Source organism: Gracilinanus agilis, chromosome 2 (genome assembly GCF_016433145.1).
Source record: "Gracilinanus agilis isolate LMUSP501 chromosome 2, AgileGrace, whole genome shotgun sequence".
NCBI classification, from domain to species: domain Eukaryota; kingdom Metazoa; phylum Chordata; class Mammalia; order Didelphimorphia; family Didelphidae; genus Gracilinanus; species Gracilinanus agilis.
This window is the reverse complement of record NC_058131.1, coordinates 573,386,021-573,398,592: the sequence shown is the minus strand read 5'-3', so window position 1 is coordinate 573,398,592 and position 12,572 is coordinate 573,386,021. Positions and strand designations below refer to the sequence as shown.

The 12,572-nt window shown below is 37.6% G+C and overlaps 1 protein-coding gene across 1 annotated transcript in view; it reads right to left on the bottom strand.

The window, feature by feature from the left end:
* Positions 1-12,525, bottom strand: part of CLPX (caseinolytic mitochondrial matrix peptidase chaperone subunit X) — a 47,675-nt gene extending 35,150 nt beyond the window's left edge. The window contains exons 1-2 of the mRNA XM_044665345.1: positions 12,246-12,525; positions 2,372-2,532 (exon numbers count right to left, since the gene is read on the bottom strand). Coding sequence (XP_044521280.1) covers positions 2,372-2,532; positions 12,246-12,318 — 234 coding nt within the window. The 5' untranslated portion in view covers positions 12,319-12,525. The remainder of the gene's footprint in view (positions 1-2,371; positions 2,533-12,245) is intronic.
* Between the last annotated feature and the right edge of the window lie 47 nt (positions 12,526-12,572).

Below are 12,572 nucleotides of genomic sequence, written 5' to 3'. Positions count from 1 at the left end.
CTGTGTGGTACATATTTTCTATTTTCAATGTATGCTACTGTATTCAATAAACATAGGGGGAGAATTTACAACTATGCCCCCAATGTTATTAAACTGACCCAGTAGTAGGCTTATACCCTAAAGAAATCAAATAAATTTTAAAAAGCACATATGTACAAAAACTTTTATAAAGGTACTTTTTGTGATGACAAACTAGAAACTATGTAGGAATAGCTTCCCTATATTACAGCAAATGAATGTGTTAGCAGGAGATTATAAAACCATAACAAATTATGAAAGGGATAGTTTCAGAGAAACCCAGGAAAATCTGTGATGAACTAATGCAGAGTGAAGAGTGAGGGTTCTGTGCATATCCTGAAAAGAAAAGTAATAGTCTCAGGGTGCAAAATAAGATTTTTTTTTCTGACAAAGCCAATGTGGGAATTTTTTTTGTCTATGAAGATTTATATTCATATTACAAGGGTTTTTTTCTCTTTCCCCTCTGTGTTGGGGAGAGGAAGGACAGAAGTAAAAGGAAATAGCTTTTTGTTAAATGAAAAAAAATGAAATTTTTTGAAAAGATCAAAAAACATGGGAAAGGAATAGTTACTACTATTAGTAGGCAATCACAAATAATATAGTTGAGCCAAAGTGATATCGTGGTAGATTGGAGTCTGTGCTTTTTGCTCTTCAATCTTAGATAATTCTAATTCCTTACAGAGTCTAAACTGGGAATCCTCACATGGCATCAAAGAATAATAATGCAACATGTGGGAAAAATGCAATCTGTCAAAAGTACAATTAAGTTGTGGGAAATTAAACATGCTGGCATACTGCTGGTGGAGCTTATAAATAAGTACAACAATTTTGGTTAAGTAATTTGGAATTTTGTAAATAAAGTGGCTAAAAAGCCCACTCTTTGACCTAGAGATTCCACTATTAGTTTAAATCCTAAGTGCATTCCCAAGTACAAAAAAATGACTATATACATGAAAAGATTTATAGTAGCACTTCTTATGATAGCAAAAAATTGCAAACACAGTAGATGCCCATAAAGTAGTAAAGGTTAAATGAATTGTAGTACATAAATGAAATGGATTATTATTGTCCTATAAGAAACAATTGAATAATAAAGAAAAATAATGAAAAGATCTACATGAACTGACAGAAAATGAAGCAGAGCCAAAGAACATGACATATGATGACCACAACAATGTAAAACTCCAAAGAAGGCAAAATTGAATGTTATAACATTACAAAAAATAAGCATAGTTCAAAGTACTAGATACAAAGAAGATGAAGAAGATGCCCCTTCTCAGAGGCGGACAGTCCACAACTATGTAAAATTGCCCATATTTTCAGACTTTGTATTTGTTGATCAATTTTGCTGATTTTTTTTCCTCTTTAAAAAATATTACTATATGGGGTGATTCTTTGAGAGGGGACAGAGTAGGGTCAGAAACTGGGGGAAAATTTGATGATGTGAAAAAAGCAAAGTACATAAATAAAATGTTTAAGCTCTTAAGCATTTTGTGATAAAAATAGGAAACAAAGTAGATAATCACCATTTAGGGAAAATTGAACTAATTATGATAATATGAAGGTCAGGAAAAAAATGAGGAATTCAACAAAACTTGGAAAGACTTGAATATAAACAAAATCATAAAAATAAGAAGGAAAATAACACTAAAAGACAATGACCACTCTTGATTGCAGAAGACTGATGATGAACTCCCTATCTCTTCTTTCAGCCAAAAGCTGTAAGAGACCAGGAATGGGGAATGCTACATGTGTTATCATATATTACACAGATGTATTCTTTACTTTTTATCTTTGTTACAAGAAAGGGTGGGGCAATTCAAGTGACAATTTTCCCCCCAATGCATCAATGGAAACATGGCCATTGACAAAATATGCCCCCAAAAGGAAGGGGAAATGCTACCATCCTATTTGGAAACTAAAGAGTAACTCAATCTTATATTAACAACCAACTAGAAAATATTCATTAACTTCAAAAGATGAGAGGATTTGTATTTGTAGTAGACTGGCTGGGAGTTGGTTTTAAGTACAGCATCATGTTAAGAACCAGAATGTTAAATAATAACACCGGCTAAAAAGCAGATTTCACCTAGATCTAAATTTCTATATCATTCCGCAGTATTATGTCTTAATGTATGTTAAAATTCATGCTTATAAAATATAGTATATAAGTGAAATACTGCATATTTACATAAATATATTGAGCATCTATTTTCTCATCAACAAATTAACTTCAGCTTCAGAAAATTACAAAAACAAAGCCTACCAAAGAACCATATATTATCACACACATTTTTAAGGGTTTTTTTTTTGAAAGCTGTTCTAAGTACACTATTAAAGATACAATGACTACCTTATTTCCATCTCCTGAACCATCCTTGCTAGTCCCATCTTTTGAAGCAAAGTATGCTGGTGTTTCTGAAAAAGTCCTAAAAGGAGTCCTTCGAAGAACTTGTGTTTCAAAGGTCCCCAGCCTTCCTAAAACTGGGAAGTGACTTCGACCACAAGAAATACCTGGAAATAAAACACAGCTGGTTAGCCCACAGAACACAAGTGTCACATGGTATACAGAGTTAATGAATCACCTGAAGATAATAAAGTTGCTTTGTTTTTTTTTTAAACAAAGTCAGAGGGGCCTTCTAGTCTATTCAGTGATTAAGACGTCATTTAGGAACAGGCCTATTGTGGAAAATGGGCTGGGACTCAGCCTAGTTAAAAAGTTCCAGACCTGGCATGACCTCATCACTTGAAAGTAAATACAGATGCCAGTTTCTTGAGCGTAACTATGTGTGGCCGAACTATTACTAAGGAATGTTAAGCAAACATTCCAAAAGAGGTGGGGTATACACATAAATTGAGATCAAGGAGTTAGGATCTATCTCAACTTTCCCAAGATAAAGAGGCAGAGTACCCTATAAAACTACAATCTGAAAATGTAGTCAAATGTCTCATATTATTTCTACCTCCAAAAATGACATTTCTGACAAAGCATCATAGAAACACATCCCCTTCCTATAATTCAATCTATAACTTGTTAAAAGGTACAGAAAAGGGTTGCTCAGTGGCACAGTGGATAGAATGCCAGGCCTGGAGTCAAGAAGACGTGGGGTCAAATTTGGCCCCAGACACGTCCTAGCTCTACCAACCTGTTTGCCAAGCCCTTGCCCTTCTGTCTTACCACTGCTACCAAGTCAGAAAGTATGGGTTTAAAAATAAAAGATACAGAATGTCTCAACCTACTAAAACAGTTCCATTATTATATTCATATTCACAAAAATTAGTAAATTGAATAAAATATTCAGCCCTTCACCTACACAGTTAGGACATAGCTAAAAGTTCATATTTAGTATTCTATTTAAGATTTTTGCATCTATGTTCATTAAGGAGATTGGTCTGTAGTTTTCTTTTTGTTTTTGATCTACCTGGCTTTGGGATCAATATCATATTTGTGTCATAAAAAGAATTTGGCAGAACTCCTTTGCTTATTTTTTTAAAAAACTCTTTACCTTCAGTCCTAGAATCAATACTGTGTTTTGGTTCTAAGACAGAAGAGTGGTAAGGGTTAGGCAATGAGGATTAAGTGACTGGCCCGGGATCACACAGCTAGGAAGTGGCTGAGGTCAGATTTGAACCTAGGACCTCCTGTCTCTAGGCCGGGCTCTCAATCTACTGAGCCACCCAGCTGCCCCCATCCTTTGCTTATTATGTCAAATAGTTTGTATAATATTGGGATTAGTTGTTCTTTGAATGTCTGATAGAATTCACTTGTGAATCCATCTGGTCCTGGGGATTTTTTCTTAGGAAGTTCTTTGATGGTTTGTTCAATTTCTTTATCTGATATTGGATTACTTAAGTATTCTATTTCTTCTGCTGTTAATCTAGGCAATTTATATTATGTGTAAATATTCATCCATATCATCTAGATTGCTATATTTATTGCCATATAATTGGGCAAAGTATTTTTTAATGATTTCCTCTTCATTGGAGGTGAGGTCTCCCTTTTCATCTTTGATACTGTTAATTTGGTTTCCTTCTTTCCTTTTTTTTATTAGATTGACCAGTACTTTGTCAATTTTATTTGTTTTTTTCAAAGTACCAGCTTCTGGTCTTATTTATTAACTTAATAGTTCTTTTACTTTCAATTTTATTAATTTGTCCTTTTTTATGATCTCTAATTTAGTTTTCATCTGGGGATTTTTAATTTGTTCATTTTCTAATTTTTTGATTTGCATGCCCAATTCATTGATCTTTGTCCTCCCTAATTTGTTAATGTATGCACTCAAAGATATAACACCCCCCCCCCAGTAATGCTTTGGCTGCATCCCACATATTTTGGTAGAATGTCTTTCATCATTGTCATTCTCTTCTAAAAGTTCATATTTAAGCAGAACTAAAATCCAAAGGCTATCATCTTTGACAAAGCAAAATCTAAAACCTACAATTTCTTGTTTTTCTTCAAAATATAAAATTTGTATTTGAGTTTTATTTATTACCACAGATGGTTTTGGGGTATATAAACAAAATGTTTCCCAGATATATCTATAACCAACAACTGATTTAAAAATAAAGTGGATGAATTTAAACCATCAAAATTTTAAAAATTGATGGTAATTCCATGAATGAAATAAGTATTTTTAACCAGAGTAACTCACTTTTCAGAGCTGTTTGTTGAGAAAGCGGGGGCGGGGGGGGTTTTTTTTTTGGGGAGAAAGAGAGAGAAAGATCATAATATTATAGATTTGGAGCTAGAAGGGCCCTTAAAGATCATCTAGAACAGAGGTATCAAACAGGCCAACCAAGAGAGGCCTGAACCAGATTAAAATGCAATATTGGATGGGGTGGGGTGGGGGAGTGTAGTTCAGTGGATAGAGCCAGGTCTGGAAACAGGAGGTCCTGGGTTCAAATCTAGTCTCAGACACTACCTAGTTGTATGACCCGGGGCAAGTCACTTAACCCCAATTGCTTGGCCTTTACCACTCTTTTATCATTCTAAGGCAGAAGGTAAGGGTTAAAAAAATGTAATGGGGAAATGTTCAATGGAATAAAAATACAATAATATATAAATGTTAACATGTGGCCCCCAAGGATCTTTATATATGATTAGTGGCCTTGTTTCTATTTGAATTTGACAGCCTCTAGAGCAAGCAGCTCCTTTTAAAGATGAGGAAACCTAGTGTCAGGGTCAATGACTTGCCCAAGGTCAAACATAACAAGTGGCATGCACAGGATTGAGATACAGATCCTCTAAACTGGAAAGAATTATTTGTCCAGTGCCTAATATAGCCAGTTAGATTAAAAAGAGCTTCCTTTTCTATTTAATTTCATTTTTCTCTAATGTAGTGGTTCTCTAAGTATGGTTCAAGGAATTCTGAAGGTTCCTGAAACTTTATGAGGGGGTCCCTGTAGTAAAAGCTATTTTCATAATAAACACTGATGTTTTAATAAGCTAATATGTAGTGTTACTGTGTGCTAAGAATTTTTTAATTTTTTAAATTTTAGATTATTTTTTCATGTTGCTAAGAGTTTTACAACAATCACATCTCATTTAATTCTCACAACAACCGTAGAGTTTAGATGCTACTATTATCTCCACTTTACAGATGGGGAAACTGAGGCACACAGAAGGATCACTTACTTAGCTAAGAGGTGTCCAAGACAAGATTGAAATTAGGTCATCTTGACTTCAGGCCTAGTACTAGCTGCCCCAATTTCAAATTCTAATACAATATCAAAAGACATAACCCCAAACCTTTTTGGGAAGAGGGTCCTTCAATAATTTGAGAGTATAAAGGAGTCCTAAGACAAATCACTGTATGTAAAATCACTAATGTCATTATATTCCTATCTTTGCCCTAAAACAAATACTTCATAAATGTTTCTATTAATGTTGAACAAAAACTTAAGGCAGACAATCTGGATAAACTTTAAGCTAAATATTAACAACTCCTCCTCCAGTACATAACAGGCCTAGCAAAATAGGTCAAATAAATATTCATGCTAAAAAGCATTACCATAATTCAGAGCTTTACATAAAATCATAAAATTTATAAATTACTAATTATAAATGAGGTTCTGTGATTTAAATCACATTAATGATCCTTATAGGTAGAAATTCCTTGTTTTATAAAGAGAAAAGACTGTCCCCTTTGGGATAAAGAATTTACTGTAGGACCAACTCAACATTTTTAACCAAAAAATATTACCTATGAGATTTTTTTTTAAATTTCAAAACCTAATTTCTCTTTCTCTCCACAGCAGGAGCATGTTGTAGTATTGTTTTAACAAGCATAACTACTAATATCTAGTCAAATACAGGCTGTATCAAACTAATGTCCAAACAGCCAGCTCTAAATAAGTAACCCCAATTTAATGAAGCCAGAAGTTAAAGTCATTTGTTTCATTAGATAGAGCCTCTATTGATGAAATTAAGAAGTCTATAAAACTTCATATTCATAAGCACAAGATTTTGAGAAATTAAAAAATCAATTTCTATCAAAAATGCAAACAATTATGGCCCAAAATAAGGAGATATTTTGTAGTATGTATTTTTGTATTTCCCAAGGCTACTCTTTACATAACTTTTTTTTTTTTTTTTTTTTAAATTTTAAATCCTTAACTTCTGTGTATTGACTTATACGTGGAAGATTGGTAAGGGTAGGCAATGGGGGTCAAGTGACTTGCCCAGGGTCACACAGCTGGGAAGCATCTGAGGCCGAATTTGAACCTAGGACCTCCTGTCTCTAGGTCTGGCTCTCAATCCACTGAGCTACCCAGCTGCCCACTACATAACTTTTTTTTAATAAAGGTACAATGGAGCAACCATTTAAAAATTATCCCAATAAAGTATTTTATTTTGAAAATGGCAAGGAATATTAGAGTAATTTACCCAATTTTTAACATTTACTCTCTTGTGTTCAACTGAATTATGTAATTCTCAACTATGGGTACATTCTTTTAGATTAAAACAGGGGTTGGTAACCTTTTTGGCCCCAAGAGCCATAAACACCACATTTTTAAAAATTTAATTTCGTGAGAGCCATACAGTGCTCACAGTGCGCTCCTGTAACAGTGCCTGAAAAAAAAATTGACTTTATGGCTCCTGCAGAAAGAGCCATATCTGGCCCTTAAAAGAGCAAGATATGGCTCAAGAGCCATACATTGCCGACCCCTGGATTAAAAGATTAATTTGAGTACACTATAAATTAATTTTTGATCATTACAGAATTAAAATACTAAGCAAGAAATTCTTAAATGTTCTATTAACATACAAACTGGCAATCTGGCCTCAGACACTTCCCAGCTGTGTGACCCTGGACAAGTCACTTAACCCCCATTGCCTACCCTTACCACTCTTCTGCCTTGGAGCCAATACACAATACTGACTCCAAGACGAAAGGTAAGGGTTTAAAAAAAAAAAAGTCAAAACTGGATAAAGTTCTTTTATGATAAACACTTTTAAGTTGATTACATTTAGGATGTAAAGTTACCAAATAAACTGCATAATTAAGCACTTATTTTCCATATAAAAGCTGCTTGCAAATATTCAATAAGGACAAATACTAATTCTCAATTTTATAAATAAGTATATACTTCTTATTTCTACCCCAAAGTAGTTTGGTCTACTTTTATATGATCCTATTCATAGGATTAACTATGAATACATAGCAAAGTTCTCAGCTCTTAAAATCTCTTTCTCTACTTTGATACTTTGAAAGGTCTATGATTTCAAAGATGTCAATCTCACCATGCAGACCATATTATTGTTTCTTCACCAATAGACATGGCCACAAAATCCCAAACATCTGTGGAACAAACTCCTGGTGATTCAATAAAAGTTCTGAATGCTTGTTGGGTTATCTCTAACTAGCCCAATAGGTTTCAAGAGGCAAATGGTAAGAAGAGAAAATTAACGGCTTGCTATAGTAGAAATGGAGATGATTTAGCGTTCATCCACTTTGTTCACTTGTAATCACAGTAAAATTTGTGTTAGCAAAAGTATCTGAACAATTTCACATTTTCATGTAACTTCCAAAGAAGCTACACAGACCACCTTTGATTAGGGCAGAATGGGCAAATGGAAGAGTTTCAGAAAAATCTGAATTTGACCAACATTCATAAAAAGCTTGCCTTGGGGGGGCAGCTGGGTGGCTCAGTGGATTGAGAGCCAGGCCTAATCCTAGGTTCATATCTGACCTCTGACACTTCCTAATTGTGTGACCCTGGGCAAGTCACTTAACCCCCGTTGCCTAGCTCTTACCACTCTTCTACCTTAGAACCATACACAGTATTGATTCTAAAATGGAAGGTAACAGTTAAAAAATATATATATAGGGGGCAGCTGGGTAGCTCAGTGGAGTGAGAGTCAGGCCTAGAGACAGGAGGTCCTAGGTTCAAACCCGGCCTCAGCCACTTCCCAGCTGTGTGACCTTGGGCAAGTCACTTGACCCCCATTGCCCACCCTTACCAATCTTCCACCTATGAGACAATACACCGAAGTACAAGGGTTTAAAAAAAAATATATATATATACACACACACACACACATATATAAAGCCTGCCTTAGAGTCATAAAGATCTTGGGTTCATTTTGAATCTTACTTAATATGTTTATGTATCCTTGAGCAAGTCACTTAAGTACATCTTGCACTGACAGAGGACATTCCCTATGCAAATGAAATCATAGAAATACAAAAAAAAAACAAACAAAAAAAAACGGGATGGATTACTGGCTTTCAAAATTGGGAAGAGAGGGAACTGTATTTTTGGATAACTATATTTTAGAAAGCAAATTACATATCGACTTACAAAAGTTGAAACTAATTTTTAAAATATAGAACATTAAAATTTTATATATTACTTCAGCTAGAAATTAAATTCTACTTAATTCTGGACAAGTTAAGGCATGAGAGAAAAAAAGCCAATAGTGAAATCTAGACTAATAATTCTGCAAAAACATGACCAATGAAATAACATTAGGTCAGTTTAATCTATAGCAATGATGAAGAACCTTTTAGAGATGCAGTGTCCGGCCCTGCCCCCACTCCCTAGACCAGTGGTTCCCAAACTTTTTTGGCCTACCACCCCCTTTCCAGAAAAAATATTACTTAGCCCCCTGGAAATTAATTTTTTTTTAAATTTTAATAGCAATTAATAGGAAAGATAAATGCACCTGTAGCCATCACCGCCCCCCTGGATTGCTGCAGCACTCAGCAGGGGGTGGTAGTGCCCAGTTTGTGAATCACTGCCCTAGACTGAGTGCCATAACCTTCCTCCTCAATGAGTCCTGGGGTGCTCCAGCCCCTCTCTTACCCCACAGAGTGGAGAGAGGAAACCCTCCCATTGGTTAGCTGGGTAGGTGAAGTGAGGAATGTCCTCAGCGAGTGTAGAAAGCGAGTGGGGAGCTGCTGGAGTACTCTGATCTCCTCCAGTTCTGCTACCAGTGAGTCGACCACCTTACCCCTTGTGCACTCCCATTGGGCTGCTAGGCAGAGGGACAGGGGATGTGAAAAAATGTTGTCAGGCATGGTGGAAGAGGGGGAGGGGGCAGCTCCACCCAAGTCCCTCTACCTTTTTAGTAAGGGAAGGTGGGGGGGTGGGCAGGAAGGCAGCCACGTGCCCACAGAAAGTGTCTGCATGCCATCTTTGGCACCCATGCCATAGGTTCACCATCACTGGTCTATAGGAACAAAATTATAAATCAGTGATCAGCCAAATAGCATTACAGCAAGATTCTGAAATATTTTCATTTGCTTATAAACATAACCATGTTGGTTTGAGCAACATTATGACCATCAAGTGTGGACATTGCCTATCTTTCTCAAGTAAGAGGGATATATATGCATCATTGTGGTGTCATGGTCATTACTGGTTACCAAATAATTCATTTTTCAAATTCCCTTCAGAAATCAAAATGGGCTAAAATGACCAAGATACCTGAAATGAAGTATGGTACTTCACCGAGTCCACTACTTCATATTCACTTTGCTTCTCCAAAAACTAATAAAATTAATACCTGCAGTTTATAAGAAGTTCAATCCTATTGGTTACTGAGGACACAATCCCAACTTTAAAGAATCTTTAATTGGGGCAGCTGGGTAGCTCAGTGGATTGAGTCAGGCCTAGAGATGGGAGGTCCTAGTTTCAAATCTGGCTTCAGACACTTTCCAGCTGTGTGACCCTAGGCAAGTCACTTGACCGGCATTTTGCCCACCCTTACCTTACCACTCTTCCACCTAGGAGCCAATACATAGAAGTTAAGGGTTTAAAAAATGTAAAAAAAAAAAAAGCTTTAATTAGTATTTTAGAAAACTGAAATGAAGTTAGGATCAAGCCTATAAAAATTATTTTTTGGTGGATATGAATACATTTTGCTTTATCAAGAAATTACAAAGTCCATACATAATGTGGCACTATATAACATTAAGACTTTTTATTCTGTTTTGTTTTTACAGCTTTAAGATTTTATATTTCACACAACTACTGGTACTTACCAGTAGTTGTGTAAAATATACAATGGCCCAGTGTAGAGTGCTGAGTTTATAGGCAGAAGGAGCTGAATAGAAATCCTGTCTCAAGACACGTATTAGGTGTGTGTGTATGACTGGGCAAGTCACTTAACCTGTTTGTTTCCTGTTAAAAAATGAGGACAATACTACTCCCTACACCTCCCCAGGTATTGTGAAGATCAAGAGATTATCTGTAGAGTGTCTAGTTATTAAGTAAATACTAGTTATCAGTAGTAATATCCAGCAATTCCTAAAGATGTTTTTAATTTTGGCTGAGAATCCTAATATTCCTTTTTCAGAAATGCTCTTTTTAAAAGAGCCATGAGTAAAACCCAGTGGAATTGTGCATCGGCTAAAGGGGGTTAGGAAGGTTTGAGGGAAAGGGAAAGAACATGAAATATGTATCTAGAAGAAAATATTCAAAATAAAAGAGCCATGAACAAAACTACACTCTCCTCTTACCATCCTCTTTTGAAATTATATTATTTTCGGAGAGTATTTCCTGAAATGAGTCAAGCAATCTAAATACCAGGCTGCCTCTCAATTATTTGTAATTACAAAACTGATTCCTGGAACAGGGAGTTTTTTTACCTGTTGAGGTCAATAATCTGTAACCAAATTTAGACACAACAAAATACAGGCCTAAGCCATATTACATACTATGATTAAGCAACTGTTACTAAAATTCCTATTAAAGCTATTCCACGGAATATGGAGGAACTTTTTACTTCTCTAGAATTAAAAAAAAAAAAAGATTAACATGATTATAAATCTATCTTGCAAATATAGGAAATAATTAAGTTGTAGGCCTCATTTACTTTGAAGTGAAATGGACAAACTTGTTCAGGAAGCGCTTTTTGGCTGCTGTCCCATCTTCTTCACACCGGAGAAAAAAAACACTTGCTGACCAACCATGTCCTTACTACCCCTCCTTCCCCCCCACCCCCGCAGGAGAAAATTACAAGGGGAATTTTTCCTGTTCTGGCGGAACTCATTCTTAAAGTCAGCAAAGCTACTTCTTGGATCAGTTTCCCCAAGAGATCACGGGATCAGTTAAGTATTGTGATGCTTGTTTACGTGTACGTGTGTGGCAGAATACAACACAATGACAGGGACATGACCTGGGAGGCCTTCAAAGCGGCCTATGCCCCCGAGGTTGCACAGCGACTGCTAGGGATCAAGTCCAGACAGGGCAGAAGCCTCCGGATACTGATTAGTTACCCCACAACCCCCACCAAAGGATATTAACTCGGGTCCTCACGCTACCAAGCACGCAAGCACGCAAACACTCCCTCCGCCTCCTCCCCTCATGATCAAGTTCGCTAACATATCCTAAGTGGGAACCCTGGGGGTCTTGGGAGAGGAACCGGTGGAATCTGGCCCAGAACGTTTAGCTTTCAAGCTTTCTCGGTTTCCCCGCCCCAGTGGCCCTAAGGTCCCTTTTTCCTTCAGTCGCACTCAAGCAGCCTTAGTCCCAAGAGTCTTCCCTGTAGAGCAAGATGGAAAACAAGGAGATTCACTTCAGAGCCCCCTCCTTAACAGGAGGGAGGGCGTCCGGACACCTAGGAGGAGAGGAAACATCTCCCCACCGTCCTTGGGGGAAGAAGGCCTCGTTCCCTGGCTAGGGAAGATCCCACTGTCAGGCTGTAAACAAGTCCCGGAGCGAGCGAGTCGTCTCCCGCCGCAAGGTTGGGAAAGAGGGAAGAGGGACTACTTTGTTACCTCTCTGCGCGGAGCCGAGCGAGGAGGTGAGGAGTCGCGCGGCCGCGCAGGTACAAGCGCAGCAGCCGGACATCTCCGCCGGGCCTAGGCCGGGGCTGCCCCGCAGGCCGCCCTCCAGCCGCCGCTTCCCGGCCTTGGCCGCTTTCCCCGCCTGATCGTCCGCTCCGGCTCGGCTCCGGCCACCCTCGCCCTCCCCGGGTTCAGTGCAGAGCCTCCTCGCCTAATCACTAGGCCGCTCAGCTCTTCGCGCCCCACAGCCGCCGGCTCCGCCGGGTAGATATCTAACCACACCCCCCACCCCACTCTTCCCCTCCTCCCCCCACCCCC